Source organism: Neocloeon triangulifer, unplaced genomic scaffold (genome assembly GCF_031216515.1).
Source record: "Neocloeon triangulifer isolate White Clay Creek 2 clone unplaced genomic scaffold, ASM3121651v1 ptg000017l, whole genome shotgun sequence".
NCBI lineage: Eukaryota > Metazoa > Arthropoda > Insecta > Ephemeroptera > Baetidae > Neocloeon > Neocloeon triangulifer.
The window spans coordinates 8,565,318-8,584,196 of NW_026775559.1; the positions used below are offsets into that span (position 1 = coordinate 8,565,318).

Genomic DNA, 18,879 nt, shown 5'->3' on the forward strand with positions numbered 1-18,879 from the left:
CACGGCCGTGGAAATTTGCTTGCAGGTCCGCCAGCGGTGGTGGAGGTGGACATGGTGGTGCGCAGCATGGGGCCCATCTCAGAGGTCGACATGGTGAGTGCCACCCCCTGACATGTCACCAGCATGCCGCCCATTTCCTTTCACCCGTCGATCCTCCGCCTGCCTAATCTGACGCACAAAAACAACCCGTTTTATTCCATTTGTGAATGAGAGGCAGGTGGCTTTGCTGCTTTTCAGCCACGTAATTCGCATAAAATAAATTCGTCCCTCACCTTCGCGAGAATTTCAACTTCTTGCAAAAGTTTGCACAGCTCGAGCGTTTTCTAATCGTTGCAATTGTGTGACTTGGCAGCAACAAAAGTTGCAGAAACTTCTTTGCCCGCCCAAGGCAAGTCTCAGACTCTTTGAATCCACTCTGCGCGGCGCTCAGATAATTATCTCATTTGCAAATAATTACACCGTGACGCTTCTTTAGAGAGCACCTGATTGCGAGTGAATTCAATGCCTTGCCGATGAATGAGTTGAATATCACTAAGTTGTTACAAAGTCCTAGCAAGTCTGTTTAACAAAGTCGTTGAGATTTCCTTTCAGTCATGCTAATTGTACAAACAGGGATTATTTAGTGTATTTTTGTACTGTAATTAATTCTTCTTATTTTGAATGGAGAAAAACGGACGAAAAACTAATTATAAAGGACAGTCTTAATTCAAAGGAGGGCTTTAAAGTTTGCGTATGTTTTAATTAGGGACCTGTTGCTCGTTGGTAGAAAGTAAATGTCTATACTTAATTAAAGCAAACTTACAATTTGTCACACAAAAAGAAGTCAAATTTAAAAGAGAAAATTTATTTTTATAGATCAAAATAAATGGGATCATTAAACGAAAACTTATATAACATATAAATGTTGTACTAATATTGGATGCCTTCTGCAGGTTCAATTCAAAAAAATATATATACGATTATTTACCTAAAAAAAAACTGCAAGTTCCCTTTTGAAACTATGTAACAAATCACTTATAAGCACAGACAGTGCAAAATCAATCCGTGTCATCTGCGCTCAAAGCGAATCCCACGTGAACCGAATACCTTTCATTAGTGACAGAGATTAAATTCATAAAGTAGCATTCATTATTCTATTCTATTCTATTAAAAGATAATTATTGGAAGTCTGTAAAGCGTACAGTAAGGTTACTTTTTCCTTTTATTAATTAACGGAGTCAACGTTGTCTTTTTTGCCATTATTTCGCAGACTTATTCTATGGACTGCTACTTCAGACAGACGTGGGTGGACCGGAGGTTGGCTTTCAAGGGCAGCAAAGAGACCCTGGCACTCAGCATTTCGATGCTGATGCGCATCTGGAAACCGGACACCTATTTCTACAACGGCAAACAGTCTTACCTCCACACCATTACCACCCCCAACAAATTCGTGCGGCTATACCAAGACGGCAGGGTGCTATACTCGTCTAGGTGAGAGAGTTGTTTAAAACCTTTAAATCCATTTCAGTCAAGTGCATTACAAGCTCGAGTGTTCAAATCAAAATGCAAAATTACACTTCGTCGACTTTGTATGCTAATGGGACGAGAATGCAGCAGGAAAGAAGATTTGCATTCTAATTTGCTCTGGAGTTCAATATCTGTGGATTAACCGGCGCGAAATTGAAAAGGAGCAGACGAGGCCGACGGTTTGCACGCTGCCGAGTATGAAATTAAGCTTGGAGAGTCCGAGAGGGAGGAATTCATCAGATCTTAACAGACCCATTCGAGCAAACAGCACACCAACTTCCTCTTTTATGCTGTCGAGTTTTCCCATCCAGCAAATACACACACTTGATTTATGTTTGGCCAGAGCTTTATTGCACGCGTCAATTGCGACGATTACACACACCGAGCTGCAGTCTGAGCAGCTATAGATGTTTTTGCTTTTGATTCGGTTGTGTGCGTTGCGGATCGAGGAGACTCTCGACACGGCAAGATGCTGCCTAAGCAGACTGAAAAGTGAAAATCGATTCGGCTAATTGAGTGACCTGATTTTGCGGCCGCCATCCAGCAACAATCCGCCCTGTGCAGTCGCTCTTTTCTCATCGCCGTGTCAAAGTGGCCTATTCGAATCAAGTCTCATATTTTCTTGTATGTAGGTTTTTAAGACGTTTTTACCTCAAAGGAGCGATTTTCCGAGAGGCGAGTGTTTACCTTTGAAAATCACTTTGCGGAGCAAATAGAGTAAAAAACGGTTGATTACTCCCTACTTGTCAAGGAAAGGAGTGCCTTGTTTATTTGCACAGCTCGAGGCTGCTTGTGCTCTCTTAATTGTGATGACTGATGAGGCACTCCTAACTGATGAAGCCAGTACAACTCTTGATTAAAGGAATTGAGACCTAAGAGATCAAATTGACATTTGTAATGCCAAATTCAATTGTATTTAATTAAATTTGATAGTCTGCACATAGTAAAAATAAAACATTTGTTTGGGTAAAATCCAAAACTGCTATTATGTATTTATTAATTTAAAAACATTTTTATGTCAATGATTTTTTTGAGAAAATTGTTAAAAATTCCTTGTATTCTCTAAATAATAATTGATTTGTTGGCAAAAATATTTTGTTAAATTTGTTAAACGAAATTATTATTTGCTTTTTTCTTTCAACTGAATTAAAAGATTCGTTTTAACTTAAATTTTTTAATATATTAACGTTTGGCAAAAAATGCAGAACATTAAATTTACAAATGTTTTAAACGTTGACAAGTGACTTTAAGTTTCTAAATAATTTTAAATTTAAAATTTGTGGCCGTATTTTTTACTTTATTTATAATTTATTTAAAAATTATTAACCATCCAACCATCGCCGACTTTTCATCGCTTGACTTAGAAAGCCTCTGGCAGCAGGAAATCTCTAGTGAAATTTATTTAAGTAAAAATGACATTCTTTTAGCAGGTGCATATATTTCTGCACTTGGATAGCGCTGATTCCCTCTTGTCACTTAGCAAGATGAAGTTGTTGCAATTTTCCTTGTTCCCTCTCCATTCATCGCAACCCGTTTAAACTTCACGAGAAAACGAATGAACTACTTATTTCCTTGTCACGTGCAGTCTTTTGAATAAAATTTTCCATCCAAGGCACACTGGCGAATTAAGCAAGCTCTCGATTGAAATGCGAAAAGCAGGCAGATTGATATAAAATTAGATTGGAGCTGTAGGGCCGCAGTTGGCGCTCGGAAGAATCCGCCAGCTCCAGTGGAACGGCGTGTTTATCTGTCGAAATGCGATCAGCGCCCGCGATCCCGCCAGCAACGGAAATGGCACTCAGAATGCAGACACGCTTTCTTCTGTCGCCGCCCCGTCGACGTCGTGTGCCTCTGCTTATTCTTATTCTTCTTGGGCGGCCGTGCATTGATTCCGCGCCATTGTGACGTCACAATGACTCTTTGTCGTCATTTCAAGGGTGCAGGCTCAAAAAGAGCGCCTCTTAAATAATGCACGGACCGCTCGAGATGACACCTAATTGGCCCATCCAACCCAAAGCGCCATCGCCAGGTGACGTCCGTCTTTTGTTGCTCCGTTCGGGATTGAATTTCACGCTTTGTGCAAAAAATTCTTTGAAGTTTTTTTCTTTTAATTGACTCTAATTTGTGGCTTTGTTCTCCAATTACAGATTGACCATCAAAGCGGGGTGTCCAATGAACCTGGAGGACTTCCCGATGGACACGCAGCGATGTCCCCTCAAGTTCGGCAGCTGTGAGTGTGTTTGCTTGCTTGTCAGTCAAATCGTGTTTGCCACGCGACCGACCGCGCAAATAGAGTGCGCGCCCATATCGGGCCTATTGTATCGTCGCTCATTGTTATGGGAATTTCGCCGACATGCATATGCAAATAACCAAACGTGCGCCTAGCTAGAAACAAATCAAATTTAGGGCAATTGGATTGTGTAACTCTCATGTACGCCTCTAATATCCAATTTGAACGGCTTTACCATTAATTTATTACCTGATTTACCTGACCTAGTAAAGAAATTTTGATTTCAGTTTAAATTTAACTTCAGAAAATAATTTTGATGCACTTTTTATTTTTATTTTTGAAATTTATATATTTAAGAACTCCAAAGGCACAATCAAATCAAGTCTTTGCAAAAATTAAGCATTATTTTTTTACAAAATAACTTTGGAAAAAAATTGGAAATTTAAACCAAAATTTTTATAAAGATTTTTTTCCCCCGTGTGAATAAGGATTCCTGAAATATTTACATTTGAAAAAAGTTCTAAATCTGCAACTGAAGATAAAAATTCTACTATATGGAAAAAATGTAGAGGTTCTTGAACCTCTCGATCATGGAATATGAAAATAAAATTTTTCCCGGCACACATGAATAATTTATGCATGCTGACGAAATAGGCGCGTTCTCCCTTTTGGTCCGCAAACGCAGCCCCAGCCAGCGCTGACACGTGATGAGAGCGAGAGGTGCTCGATGGAGCTGAAAACAGATCGCAATGTCAGGCGAAAAACTCATAAATCATAAATCAGCAGGAATGCGTGTGCGGGCTGCCTCGGCTGTTCGCTTCTTGTAAAACTACCGCGAGATCCAATTCAATCGAGTCCAATTCATTGAGTCGCGCAAAACAAGAATCAATTTGCGTTTTTTGTCGTACGACTCTCTGCAAATAAAATATGCATGGCTCAGTGGCACCGCGGATTTATTTTTATTTCCAACCGTTCCACATATTAAATCTCTCATTATTAAAAACTTGGGCACGTGGATTTCTCTCTTTTTTTAGTCGGCTACACGACGCAGGACGTGTTGTACAGATGGAATCCTGCCCGCCAAGTGGCAATAGCCGACGATATGAAGCTCTCACAGTTCGACCTGATTGCAAACCCCGCGGGGAACCAGACTGACGTGCTCAAAGCTGGTGAGAATTTCATAATAATAAACAATGAAAAAAAAAGGAAAAACATAGCAATTTTCATATCAAGCATAACTCACTAAAACCAGGGTATTAAAGCGCATCATTTTTTTTTTAAATACATGATAAAAAAAATGTACATGATTTTAATATTCATTGTTTCCTGGGGGGAGGTGGATTTTTGTAGATATCAATATACATGCAACTAATCAAAATTCATAATTTGAAAATAAAGAAAAATAATTTGTTCTTAATATAACACAGGCGAAATTTTGAATTTCTTGTTGAGTTTTTTCCCTTTGCCCTAAGCAACGGATTTTTCTCTAAATTTTAATTTTAGTCCTGAAGTGTTCTAAAGACTACAGTTAATATTCTTGTCTATTAGAACAAAAATAAAATAAAATTGAATTGAATTGCATGTTAAAAATTTGTGCATTAACCAAAGCAATTCAAGGGGAGTACTCGATGCTGCTGGTGAGTTTCCACCTGCAGAGACACATGGGCAACTTCCTCATCCAGGTGTACGGCCCCTGCATTTTGCTCGTGGTGCTCAGCTGGGTCTCCTTCTGGCTCAACCGGGAGGCCACTGCCGACAGAGTGTCCTTAGGTGAGTGCTGGCGTCGAGCAGGTTGCATACTTTCGCTCTTGCAGGCGTTCAGCGTTGACAAATTGACTTGCGCTCGCAGGAATCACCACCGTTCTGACGATGACCTTCCTCGGTCTGGAGGCGCGAACCGATTTGCCCAAGGTGGCCTACCCGACGGCCCTGGACTTTTTCGTCTTCCTCTCCTTTGCGTTCATTTTTGCCACAATTATACAGGTTTGGAGAAAAATGAATTATAATTAAGTTTCAACTGACGAAATTTTTAGTTCGCAGTGGTGCATTACTTCACCAAGTACGGCTCTGGTGAGGTTTACTTCAGCTCAGAATTCAACTCAGATTCGGACTCCTCGGACAGTGATGCTTGGGACACAGACAATGCTCATTCATCACAAGTAAGACAAGTTTTATTTTAGGATCATTGGCAATTTTATTAGACTTATTAAATCAGATAAATTTGGTAAAATTTAAGCCTCCATATATTTCAATCAGATATAAAATAAAAGACAAGTATAGAATAGAAAGTTTTCAACCACTAGTTGGTAGTTTTTTTTTTTTTTTTTTTTTTTTTTTAAGTTTTATTCGATTTGAATGGAAACAAAATTTAAATTCCGTGTCACAATTTATTTATTTATTTTTATTTTTTGCTGAAAATAATCTCAAAGATTTATTATTTTTTTTTTGTAAAATTAAAATAATAATTTTTAATGTCAATTACGGCTGTTATAGAGACTGCAAAATCTATTCATTATCACTCAAAGGACTGATATGCATCCAATAAATATAAAATTATTGTAAATACAAGATAATAATTAAATTAAAAGATAACAACAAAATTAGCATAAAATAATTTTATTAAATAACAAAATATCATAAATTAAAAGAATTAAATTTAATCAAACTAGTTTTAAATTTTACACATCAGTTTCATTTGAAATTATATAATTGAACTAACAATTAAAATTTTTATATTTAGGATGATGCTTTGAGCGACTACCCAAACAGAGACACGTGCGTCGAGGTAATTCCGCTCTCCGCGCCAAGCTGCCTGCAGCGCGAACCGCCGCCACCTTGGCTGTGCTTTTCGCGGCCGCAGCGACGACCGGCCGCCTTTCCGGTCGCGCTGCGGGACCAGCGGAGGCGCGAGCCGCCGTCCGCCCCTGCTCCAAACCTCACCCGGAGGCGGCGATCATCCACCTCGTGTCCCAACAGACCGCCCCCGCAACGGCGTCGGCGGAAGAAACGCACCCCGCGCTACAACTCAGTGTCCAAAATCGACCGCGCCTCTCGCCTCGTGTTCCCGCTCTGCTTCCTCTGCATCAACGTGTTTTACTGGTACTCGTACCTGGCCAGGAGCGAGCGCATTAAGAACTGAGAGAAACGCGTCAGTTTTAATTTTTACATTGAAAATATCAGTTGTTTCAAATTTCAAATTTTTGAACTCGAAGAATTGATAACGAATTGTGAAAATTATAAAAAAAATTGGAGTTGAATTTTAAAAGAAATATTTATTTCTATAGAAGATGTTCTATTTGGTGTAAAAGGGATTGAAGGCTTTTGGGAAAATTAAGATTCTATATCAGTTGAGATCCTGACTGCTCTTTTTGCAATGAATTGAAAAGAAGTTTTATAATTTTGAACATAACACTAAATCAAAAATTTAAAGTTTTTCAAATGGAAGTCATATGATTACATTATTTGGTTAGATTGAGAGGTTGAAAAAAAACGAAAAATTTTGTACTAAAAGAAAATATATTTGAATCTTCAAGAATCTTAAATATATAAATATGAATTAATTTTTCCAAGGTTTCAAACCCTTTACAAAAAATTCAATACTATTGCTATCAGCGTCTTGCAATTTTATTTTTCAGTGTGTGATTGTCGATGCTAAATAAGATGAATTAATTGCTATGCAATAAATTTTATGTGAATTGTTGAGTGAATGGCATGCAACAAAATATGTCTGTATAAAAAACTCGTTTATGTTAATTGTAAAAGACAAAAGGGTGGATCCCTTGTTGATTTGAAGATTTGATTCCGAACACTCTAGCCTAATAGAAAGTCTCATTCATTGTACCAGAAAATCTGGAACCGGCAAAGGCAATATCAAAAAGTTCCGAATGATCCTGTCTAAAGCACACAAAAAGAGGAGGAATAAAAATATACCTCTTGAACAAGCGCGAATTGCAAAAGTCAATATTGGCCGCGAGTTGTTACTATCTGCCGGCGAGGAGGGTATAATTTTTTGGCAGGTCCTCCCTTGAATGGGCGAGGGAAAAAGTACATACTCTTGGTGTATGAGAGGAGAGAGCAAAAAGCCGACCGATTGGAGCTCGTTGGCCGTGAAAACACCTGGCGGAAGTAATGCTTCTTATTTTTTCTTTTCGCGAGAGAGCTCGGTTTTTATTTTCTCGAAGCAATGCACAGTTGGGAAAACACTGCAGCCAAAGAAGAAAATGGTCTCGTTTTTCAGGCCGCAGGCTCGTATATAAAGTCTCTCGCTATTCACCTCTAGAAACGAGATATGGAAATTTATGCATGCACTTGCTCTGCCCCCGAGTGCAAGCGGGATTTTTAATATTAATGCTCTTGTGTGACTTGGTCCCTTTTGTTCTCGCACGTTGCAAACCCTTTTTGCAGAGGCAATTTGCTTTTAACTCCACTGTGGGAAAATCTACGTTTTTGTCGAGGTATATTCTTCTTTTCCAGAATTTCAAAGAATAGAATAAATTTTAAGTACGAGGAAGATTCTTTTTATTGATCTTTCCGAAATCCAAAATCAAACAGAACGTTGATTACAGACGGTCTTGGTGCTTTTTTCCTACTGAGGAAAGTATGCGGGTAGGTTTATTTCCTTGGTGGTGGGTGCACTCCGATCGAGCCCCTCGAGTGAACCCCATCAGCCAAACCAAACAGTCTTGATTAAAAAATAAATAAGTATACACACGAGAGCAAAAAAAGTGAAGTGCGCGGGAGCGTTTTTGCTGTCAGCGGGCTTAATTTCCTCCTGTTTTCCATTGCTGATAACTCTGGATTCCAATCTCGCGTTCATCGTACACGTGTCTCATCAACACTTAATTGTAACAATGAGATAGTTGGGTGAATAAAAATGAACAATAATTCAACACCAACACTTGCATTTCTTTATTCATTTCAATTAATAAATGAACAATTAATATTTACCAAAATCTGTACATTTATAATTTGCTAATTTTGTACAATAAAGTTAGTTATCTTGTTTGAAAATTTAATATAAAAAATTGTATTCAACATCAAAGCGTACTTAATATTACGCTATTTTTTTTAAATATTTAAGCTCGATTTCAATCAAACTCAATTTATCAAAGGTGCAGTTATTACAAATTAATTTTGATTGGCTACAATAATGGATGGAGGTGGCTCTCGCCACTTGAACTCGTCAGCCAGGGCAACGTAACCGAGCCAGTACAAGAAGTTGAGGAAGAAAAACGACGCTGGAAACATTACACGCGCAAATTGGTCAATCTTTGAAACGCTGTTCATGATTCCTGGCCCCTGCTGCCCAGCCGCCCTTTGACGCATCCGACGAAATTTGTCATTTCCTGTGAAGAAATTATATTTTTTTTCTCATTTCTTGGCAAAACTACTTGCCTGTCAGACAAAACAGAACTTGTCTCCAACCCGGAATGCGACGCTCGGTCTGTGTCTGGCGCTCCATGGTGCTTCTTTTCGGCGTATCATTTTGCGGTGGACCATCCTAAATCAAACTTAGCGAATAAAATTAAAATTCGGCTTAGCCAAGTTACCTTGTAAATAGGACAAATGAGTGATCCGCGTCGCCTCTGCTCCAACATGCCAACGGACCCCATCACAATCACCGCGTCATCGATCCTCGGGCCTTCAATGTCGTCCCATTCTTCCTCGTCCACAGGAATTTCACCGTATCCCACCTTTACATAATTATGTAAAAGTAGAGCATTTACAACGTTTATTTAATACTTTTGTGAAATAATGGACGCCGGCGAATTCAAGTAAAGTCGCGATGCAGTAGAAAAAGCTCATTAGCAGGAACCAGTCAAGGGCCGTGGCGTATTTCACTTTGGGCAAGTCTTTCCGACTGTCTAGGCTGATTGTGGATAAGGTCAGCACGGTGGTGATTCCTTATAGTTTTATCAAAAATGATTGCGAATTAAAATTAAAATACTTGCAAGTTGATTTGAAATTATACAAAATGCTGTAAAAAAAAAACTTATTCTTATTTCATAAAACATAAAAATATTTTGATCGACAAAAAAATCAATTTATTGATGACCAGCGAGCTATAAGTTTTTTTGGGGAGAAAATGAAATTGTTTTGGAATTAAATTTAAAGTTATACCAAAATAAAATTATGCATCTTGAAAAACCAGTTTTAATTATTTATTATTTTATCCTTCAACCCAAACCATAGACTGCAGAAAGCCAGATAAAACTATTGTTTTTTTGCTTAAATTTTCCAGCTTTTATCAGAATGTAGTAAAATTATAATTTGTATGGTTTTTCCACAAGTTAAGGACACTACAAAAGAATTTTTATCTTTACCTAGACCAACTCTGTCACTTGTTGCCTCACGGTGGATCCAAAACGAGACCCAACTGAGCACCACGATCAAAATGCATGGCACGTACACTTGAATCAGGAAGTACCCAGTGTGCCTCTGGAGATTAAAGTTAACCTGCAGCACACTAAATACACCTAAAGCAAACGGTGTAAATTTTAGATGACTAAATTTTTGACAAGGTTCAGTGACCTTCCCTGCGTCGATAAGTGGAATTCCTTTGAGGACTGCCCATCAGGTCGAATTGCGAAAGGGACAGTCCGGGCTCAAAACTCACACTCGCGCCGGATTTCCACTGGTACTGCAGTTGCTTTGTAGTGTAAGCGTCTTTGGGAAATTATTTTATTAATTAAAAATTTGAGCTCATTTCATTAGAATAGCATCAAATAATTAACTTTAAAACCTTAAAACAATTGTCCATCAGGGAAAAGCCCATTTTACTTCACTTCATTTTTTTTTTATGTAATATTTTCAACAAAAAACAACCCATTTTCCCCTTTGCGGTGGGTTAAAACATTGTGCGGTTCTTGGAATAAATCTCATATGAGTCGCAAAAATTTCCAGTTCAACGCTGCACGTGACATTTCCCATGCAATTAACAAGAACAAGAGTTGCTGAAGTGCTAAGTAAGTGTGACGCAATTTCAAGTTAGCAGCGCGTACAGAATAAATTGTAAATTCAAATTAAACGCCTCAGCGATTTGATTTCGTAGCTCATGAAACGCGAGAAATTAATTAGTGCCCTTTTGCAACTTTTGTACGTGACTTTAAATAGTTTCTCCAGACCCTCTCAACCACCCATTGTATATATTATTTTATATTTTGAGCCTCATCGATCTCGATATGTTGCTTGGCTTTCCGTCGAAACAATATTGCTAGGCGAAAATGATGTTTGCCGAGGCGCACACAATTTTTTTATATGTGACCCTGCCTCGCTTGAGCACTTCCGGGCGCTTCAAAGAGAAAGAGAAAATCGAGCCGAGACACATTTCTACTTTTCTTTGACGCTGCAAACAGCATTGCACCCTTTTGAAATGGAAATCATTTTTCTGCTTGTGAGCCGAGTAATAATTTCTCTCGAGGCCGCCGGAATTTATTCGCGGTCGCTGCTCGGTGCAAAATTGCAACTTGAGAAAGCCCCACTGCAGATATCCATCATCGTCTGAAATTTCATCAAAGCACCGTGCAGTGCCAAGGAAAAGAAAATTGAACAATTCATCTGCATTTAGAAGCTGCAAGTTGGATGAAAAATGTAAAATTTACTCACAGCTTCCCAAGATCAGCGGGCATGACTGACGGTCCATGGGGAAATTTCGAAGCTCCATGGGGCACTTAGCCTTAACTGTGAGCCTATTTTTCCACAAACAACAATTCAAGGGTTTCTTTAAATATTTTTAGTGAAAAGTTATTAGTACAATAAAATAAAATTAAAATTTCTAATGAATCAAAATAAACACAGAAAAATTAGTTGCCAATATTTTTTCATCATTCAATATTCACAGCACCAGCGCGGCGAGTAGGTTTAATTTGGAAGCACTAATGCTTTAAAATTTGGCCTATCAGTTTTAGTTAGTTGTTTACTAGAGCTGGCTGCCAATTCTCTCCCAATGTGACTTTTCCATTTCTTTGTTTGACTTGTTGCAAGAGGATAATTTAATTTAATTGAATATTATTTTTCTATGAATTATTCTGCCAATTCACTTCTAAATTATCTTAATGATTTAACCATGTAGCATTCCATTTAGCTATGATGAAAAGTGCTGTTCAACATTTAAAAATGATTGTAATACCAAATAATAGAAGAAAATTTATTATTTTGTTTTAAATAAAAAAAAATTAAAACAATATAAGATATCAGAAAAAAACCAAAATTTTAAATTAAATTATAAACAAAAAATTTTTAAATTTAAAAAATTTTTAAATATATTTTATAATTAATATATAATATTTGTAAAAACTTTTAAAATATATAAAAATACAAATTTAAGCTTCATAAATAACTTTTTTATTTAAACATTTTTATAAATTACCTCATTGAATAAAGAATGTCACCATTCTGAGAGAGCCGCAGCAGTTTGTTGGGAACAGTGATGGTGTGCACATACGAATTCTTTCCATTGTAGAAATAAGTGTCTGGCCGCCAGATGCGTTCCAGCATCTTGATATTGAGGCTCAGACTCTGGATGGGACCCTGGAAACTGAGACGCGGGTCTCGCCAATACTGCCGGAAGTAGCAGTCCATCGAGTACTCCTATCAAAATATTTTCACGTCAAAACAAGGGAAAATTGTCACGTGAGAGGATTTTCGTGTCCACCTGCCACACGGCTGACTATGCAACCCGCGCGACGGCTGCAAGTCACCGCCGCTAAATGGTCAAGCGAAAAAAAGAAGTAGATAAAACTGATAAAAGATTCACGAGATCAAACAGGTTTTCAACGTGAATTTTGAGGGAGCCAAGTTTAAAAAAATGCATTTTTTTACTGAAAAGTTTTAGGTATAATGAAAACTATCTAGATTAAAAAATAAATACCATATCAAGCTCAGAAACAGGGCCCATGCTGCGGATCAAAATGTTGGTTTTCACAATCGTTGGCTCGCCTGGAAAATAAAAAAAATAATTCTTTAGTTTTACTAAAAGCCAGAATTGCTACCTTTAAAATGTGCAAAGAATGAGTGATTAATCGTACACTGTCTTGTTAATATATTTTATTTTTAATAACATAAATATATTGTTAATAATCTATTCCTTTGGCTTCCCTAAAAACTTTTATTTTATCTAAAATTTCATTTATATGAGAAAAAAGTGTTCTACTTACATTTTTCTTAAACAAAATAAAAGTGTGCAAGCTCAAATTCTTTTAAAACAATCTATATATCAGAGTGAAACAGTAGAAATTAACAAAATCTGCAAGCATCAAAGTTTAAATTAAGAGTAAAAATACTATACAAAATTTTAATGATGACAAGATTTATATTCCTCAGGCAGTTTAATTTTTTTTTTAAACATTTATGGTTAATTTTTAATAATTTATTTTCCCCTTTTAAACCCAAGATTATTTGATATTTATGTTAATTATAAATTTTAAAATTGTACCTTTCCGGTGCGTTGGAAGTTGACTGCTTTCATAGTTCTTGAGCAGATTCTCCAACACCAATGAGATGTTTTTGCTGAGGGCGGCTGGAGAGGCTGATGCGATGGACCGTCGCTGGACCACGTGGCTCGAATTACCCGTGGAGTGCAGGACAGCGGCTCGGGCGATGTGGCCCTCGGGAAGGGGTCGGGCGTGCGGGTTGCAGCAGCAGCACCTATCAAATTCCTAATTAGCTTGTTGTATTTTTCTGTGCCAATCTGGCTGGTAAATCAGCGTTGCTCTATTGCGGCGAGCATTGATTTTTGACGAGAGGTGTTCATTTTCCACAGTGGCTTCCGTTTTTGCTTTCATTTGCGCTACATAGATGTATAATTTTCCGTTCCGTTGCTTCTCGAGCCATTGTCGGCCGCGTATTATTGGCTCACCTCGCGCCGCTCAAGAGAGTATTATTACGTGCGGCATCCCAAACAAGAAATCGATGCATCAGTAATTGAGGGCCCTCGAGCGTCCGCCGTCAGCACTTTTCAACCAGCCAGTCCCGCCCGCCCCAACCACCGACCGACCCAGTGTGTTTTTCCAATTTTCTGCATATTTTAGCGATTCGTCACGCGCCGCCGATTACCCACTCGCGCCGCGCCTCCGGATTAACTCGTCCTGCACGGAATTAACCCTCGCGCAGATTGTTTTATTGTTGGCGACGAAGCTGATTAAATTGTTTCGATGGCCACAGGGCTCTGCAGATTTAAACTTCTACATTGCATATCGACCGACCTCAACTCTCGATTCATTGCTCTTTCCTCTGGTGGTCCAATATCAACTTTTTTATTATAATTTTTTTTAAATCCAGAGTCACTGTAATATTCGCAGCCAAGTGCTTACATTATTATTATTTAATTATTATATTTTTTTTAAATATAATTTGAAGATTTAAGTATATGGAGTGCATTATTTTTAGAACTAAATATTGCTCAACAGATTAAAAGACTTGCACGGTTTTTCACCAAATTAGCCTATAAATTTCAGCAAATATTAGTAATTTTATATTAATAATTAAATTTCCATAATAATATAAAATTCTTTAATGCTATTTGCTTGTTTTTCAGCACAGTTTCAATTAAGTTTTGTACCCTTTTCTTATAAATAAACCGTGAAACTGCATTTAAATAGTTGCAGAGAAATTTTGTTCATTATATTAATTATCAGGTATGTAACAATACAAACAGCAGATTAGTCTAAAAATGTACATAAAATACAGACGCATTCACAGCTATTAGTATTGAGCAAATTTTTTTTTCATGCACTTAGAATATTACTCAGTAATATTAATATTAACATCATGCAATGCATCAATTTATAAAAATTTGCGTGTGTGGTCGCCTTTCCTTCAAAAAGAGTCAGGTGTGATACTGTTTCATTACTATTATGCGCTGTTATAATTATGATATGGCCCCATAAGGGCGTTTTCCCCATAAAGAACCATGGTGCTTAAAATTAAAAAGTGGAGTTAATTTGCTATGTTAGTACTGTAAATTATAAATAATCCTAATTTAATCGTACAATGTAATTGTGCACCTCGCGATACCCGTTTATTTAATTGGTTTTGTAGTACCCCAACGTCACATTAATTCAGATCGATTAATTACTGTTTGTAGCGTTTAATTATTAGTTTATTTCCTATAGGCTTGATAATGAAAAATTTATTGTACAAATAATCATCAAAGTATCATGGCCACTAGTAAGCCAAGCAATAAAAATAAAAATATTATAATAAATTTATACATTAGTTTTAATTTGTTATAAAATACCATTATATGAATGAACAAAATAAATAGTTATGATAACTAAAATAATAAAATGATAATGTTATTAACTTTGCTATATTAATAAGTTCTAGATCAAGAGAAAATTAATAAGATATTTAAAAAACAGTAAAATATTAAATATGCATGCACTTAATAATCAGCATAGTAGAGGTAAAAACCAAAGTAAATAACATTGCAGTCGGCTACTCACGTGACTGACAGGGAGATGAAGAAGGACACGAGGCGTGGGTTCGGCATGACTGAGTCCCGTCGACCAGACGTCAGTGGTCCGGAGGCCTAAGAGGTCCTTCAGGACGCAGGCGCCTCCGTGGCTTATCTCGTACAGCCGCACTCGTGATCACAAGTCTCTTTCCAGCCAAATTTATTGCCGCATGCTCATTGTTCACAATGTGTCATATCAATGTCACTCACTTCTCGCGGTGATTTAAAGTCGTCAAATCTGTCCAAATAAAACACAAATTCTAATTTCAAAACTAAAAATTTCACTTAAAATTAGTTTTTTTTTCCAAAAAGTTTAGTACTAGATTGAAACTAATAAACGAAATGATAATCTTCCGCAAATAAAATTTAATAAACAAAATTGTGCCATATTCTTCAAAAATGATTTGAAGTTTTAGGAGATTGGTAAGAATTTAATGATTTCACTGCACATTTTTTTCTTTTCTTGTGAATATTTTTTTAATCAATGCAATGTACGTGTGCACGCGATGAATTTTTGTTTCCCGCTTCTTGGCACTTAATTTATTCGCGGTGTTGAAGCAGCAGAAGTTGGCGTGCTCCTGAGAGCGCACTCTATGTATCTCTGCGCTGCTCTCATTCATGCACGAATTATTTATTCGAAGCCTGTGGCTGCGCCAAGAAATGGGACCTCAGCGTTTCTCCTGAACATGGATAAGCGGTTGATAATATGTGCCTTGTAATCCGCAGAGTGCATGTGGAGGCAAGGGAGGCCAATTGTTTGCTTTTCAGCGGTTGGTGCAAATTAGCAAGAGAATCTGATGATGCATTAACTAATTAGTTACGTTTAGATTGTAAAGGTTGGAAAAAAAACAAAAATGTGATTCTTGATTTTGTCAACCTCCACCTCGTCAGGAGGTTTTTGTTATTTTCTCTTTGGTGTGCTGCGGGAAATGTAAATAAAAAAAAGACCAACTCGCGCGCTCTATACCAAAGAAAGAAAGAGTCGAGAGAGAAATGCAGAGCAAAAAAGAAAGCAAATTTTCTGCAGCTCCCTCATTCTTATTGTTTGTCGAAAGCAAACTTCTTGCGTCGGCGGCATCGGATGCGCGCGCGAGTGAGCGACACATTCATTTATTTCAAGACTCGCCTTTCATTTGTAGAGGATTTAAAGGGGTGCACCTGTTTTTGTGTCAGATGAGCCGCACATAACGGGTTAAAAGCTTTTTAATCAGAACGACTCGCTTCCATTGGTTTTATCTAATGGTAATTGCAAAGAGCTCTTGAAATATTATACCACATGCCTCGTAATTGAATTTAGGCAAAGAAAATTTTATATATTATACCTGCATAGCCTGTAAAATATAAGAATGAAATCAAATTAAAATTTGCTTAAAATTAATAAAACATATTTACAAAATTTCCTTTCACATAATTCATAAAATTTATACTTGCAACAAATAATGTAACAAAAAAATTTTGCTGCTTTATATTTTTACTGTTCTAAACTGCATTCAACAAACATTAGAGGCATTTTTTTGTCATTACCACTCATATATGGTCTAAAAAATCAGCTTCACAAGATCAGCGTCCATCTAACCACAAAAAACACATCATCTTTTTTGAAGACCAAGATGTTTCATACCCAATAATAAATTACTTCGAGATCAAGGGATCAATTTTTAATAACCGCTAAATTAGTCTCTTTCTGAATAAGCGAGGAGCAGAAGCCGGGGTGTTTCTCATTTTTCTCCGCTCGCCCAGCAGAGACCTCAATTATTCAAAGTCAAAGAGAGAAGGCGCAGCGCGGCCTTAATCGGCCAGTGGCAGTGCACATATTAAATATGGGCTTTTCACTTCTGTTTGCCCAAGCGCTTCATAAAAATGGCTCGCACACCCTCTCACATCCTTTCTCTTCATTATATTCTTTTTCAGACGAACGTCCGACGAATTTTTGCTCGTGCCCGCTTTCCATTTCCTGTGCAATTTGCAGCTCGTGTGAATTGCGCCAAAGTGCTCCTTTTCTCTATTTGCATTTTATCACGCCAAAATGAAAATAATAAAATGAAGCTTCCACAAACGTCATATTATTGCAACTTTTTTTTCAAATTTCTTTATTTGCTCAGGGTCTGATCGTGATGCCGGCATTGGTCTCGATCCAGGTTAGGTACTCAGTGATCCTGGTGAGTCCATCAGGGTAGCCGGCCTCGCAGCCATCGGAGGCGCCGAAGGAGACAACGCCGATTTGCGTGGCATCGCCGTCAGCTTCGAAAATAATCAATGGACCACCAGAGTCTCCCTAAAATGATTTTCATTTTTCGTTTGACTGAATTGATTGCATAAAGTTATTATAATTTTCATACGTTGCAAGTGCCGGACAATCCAGCGTTGGTGTCGACGCAGATTTTTGAGTCGTTTATGATATCGCCGTAAACGGCGGCGCACTCTGCGTTCTCAATAACTTTCACGTCGACGAACTTCAAATCCTCACTGATGTACGGTGAAGCTGAAGTGGATATTTGTATTTATTGATTTGATAAATAGGCGGAAATATATATTTTACATACAGTCAGAAGTGCGGCCCCAACCAGAGACTCTTGCATATTGACCGGCGAAGGTTACTCCAAGCATGGAATGCGAAGGAAGACGCACTGGTCCAATATCTAAAATCCAAAATGGCAATAAAAAAATTTTGCATATAAGCAATTTATATTGATAGTTGTTTTATTTTATATGAAAAATTTATAATGACAGATAAACAAATAAAAAATACTATAAACCGCTAAAAACCTTACATGTAGTGCTTGTAGTTTATGTATAAATATTTATAACAACTCATTTATTATAATCCTATTTTTTTAAACTAATAAATAAAAAATAAATCACACATAATATTTTATGTTTTATATAATTTAAATACTAGTATTTTTTTAACTACTAAACGTAAATAAAAATTATTTTGCTACTAAATAAATTTAATAAGGAATTTTATAATAATTAAAATATAAATTACTCTCTCCAGTAAGCTGATTAGGCAAGAAGACGAGGGCCAAGTCATTGATGATGGTTACCGAGTCATAGTACTCGTGAATTGTGGCGTTCCTTGAAGTCACCACCTGCCCGCCCTGGTTCCAGGTAGTGCCAGCGTGCACTTCGAACGTGCGAATACTAAAATAAGCAGTGTTAATTTGGCTGCTAGCCGTGAATTAGAATCACACACTCTTCAGCGCAATGAGCCGCCGTCAGAACAATGTTGTCAGAAATCAAAGAGCCGCCACAGAAATAGGCAGCATCGAGGTAAAGAGCAACTTGGTTGGGGAACTGACCGAGAAACGCGTAATCGCCACCAATGATTTTATTGCTGACTGAAATTTTAGCAAAAAAAGTTGTATTATAAATAAAGAATAAAACCAAAATGTTCACTTTTTGGTGCCGTGAGCGTTGGCCTGGTTTTATAAATCGGCTTCACTTTGGCCCATTCTATGGCCTGTTGGGTACGTAAAAGCGTGTCAATTAAGTCAAATTTAGAACGTCCCCCCGATACTCTGAAAAATTGTCATTTTCCGCCTACCTGAGTGCCAAAAACGGCGAGAGCAAAAATGGTCAGCAACAGCCTCATCACGACTAAATGACAGTTTTGCGCTTCTCGTTGCTTATGCATTATTTATTAACCTTCCCAAAGCGATTGATAAGAAAGGAGCGAACCCAAATC

The 18,879-nt window shown here is 37.5% G+C and overlaps 3 protein-coding genes across 5 annotated transcripts in view; 1 reads left to right on the top strand and 2 right to left on the bottom strand.

Moving 5' to 3' along the window:
* The window catches only part of LOC132203551 (gamma-aminobutyric acid receptor alpha-like), a 24,307-nt gene extending 15,687 nt beyond the window's left edge, over positions 1-8,620 (top strand). Inside the window, exons 4-11 of one of the 3 annotated variants that reach the window (XM_059631402.1) lie at positions 26-93; positions 1,250-1,470; positions 3,654-3,736; positions 4,771-4,905; positions 5,345-5,506; positions 5,586-5,719; positions 5,770-5,895; positions 6,477-8,620. In XM_059631402.1, the coding sequence (XP_059487385.1) occupies positions 26-93; positions 1,250-1,470; positions 3,654-3,736; positions 4,771-4,905; positions 5,345-5,506; positions 5,586-5,719; positions 5,770-5,895; positions 6,477-6,875 (1,328 nt within the window). In that variant the 3' untranslated portion in view covers positions 6,876-8,620. The remainder of the gene's footprint in view (positions 1-25; positions 94-1,249; positions 1,471-3,653; positions 3,737-4,770; positions 4,906-5,344; positions 5,507-5,585; positions 5,720-5,769; positions 5,896-6,476) is intronic. The other 2 variants (XM_059631403.1, XM_059631404.1) reach the window with 2 other exon arrangements.
* LOC132203550 (gamma-aminobutyric acid receptor alpha-like) lies at positions 8,506-15,375 on the bottom strand. Its single transcript, XM_059631401.1, has 11 exons — positions 15,181-15,375; positions 13,170-13,381; positions 12,606-12,673; positions 12,105-12,325; positions 11,342-11,424; positions 10,268-10,402; positions 10,060-10,212; positions 9,479-9,639; positions 9,286-9,429; positions 9,131-9,236; positions 8,506-9,081 (listed from the first exon to the last, which is right to left on the bottom strand). Exons 1-11 carry the CDS (start codon positions 15,225-15,227, stop codon positions 8,864-8,866), a joined length of 1,548 nt encoding a protein of 515 aa, XP_059487384.1. The 5' UTR covers positions 15,228-15,375; the 3' UTR covers positions 8,506-8,863.
* Positions 15,376-17,232: 1,857 nt separating this feature from the next.
* LOC132203149 (brachyurin-like) lies at positions 17,233-18,876 on the bottom strand. Its single transcript, XM_059630685.1, has 7 exons — positions 18,739-18,876; positions 18,591-18,654; positions 18,388-18,532; positions 18,181-18,335; positions 17,735-17,830; positions 17,531-17,673; positions 17,233-17,466 (listed from the first exon to the last, which is right to left on the bottom strand). Exons 1-7 carry the CDS (start codon positions 18,826-18,828, stop codon positions 17,290-17,292), a joined length of 870 nt encoding a protein of 289 aa, XP_059486668.1. The 5' UTR covers positions 18,829-18,876; the 3' UTR covers positions 17,233-17,289.
* Positions 18,877-18,879: the final 3 nt, after the last annotated feature.

Bases quoted from the DNA above. Each gene is read 5' to 3' on its own strand.
- LOC132203550 (XM_059631401.1), bottom strand. From the start codon at position 15,227: ATGCCGAACCCACGCCTCGTGTCCTTCTTCATCTCCCTGTCAGTCAC. The intron at 13,382-15,180 runs GTGAGTAGCCGA...GGAATTTGATAG, and splicing joins TTCATCTCCCTGTCAGTCAC to GTGCTGCTGCTGCAACCCGC. The intron at 12,326-12,605 runs GTATTTATTTTT...ATATTTTGATAG, and splicing joins CTGTTTCTGAGCTTGATATG to GAGTACTCGATGGACTGCTA.
- LOC132203149 (XM_059630685.1), bottom strand. From the start codon at position 18,828: ATGCATAAGCAACGAGAAGCGCAAAACTGTCATTTAGTCGTGATGAGG. The intron at 18,655-18,738 runs GTAGGCGGAAAA...CGTACCCAACAG, and splicing joins TCGCCGTTTTTGGCACTCAG to GCCATAGAATGGGCCAAAGT. The intron at 17,467-17,530 runs GTATGAAAATTA...AAATCATTTTAG, and splicing joins GATTGTCCGGCACTTGCAAC to GGAGACTCTGGTGGTCCATT.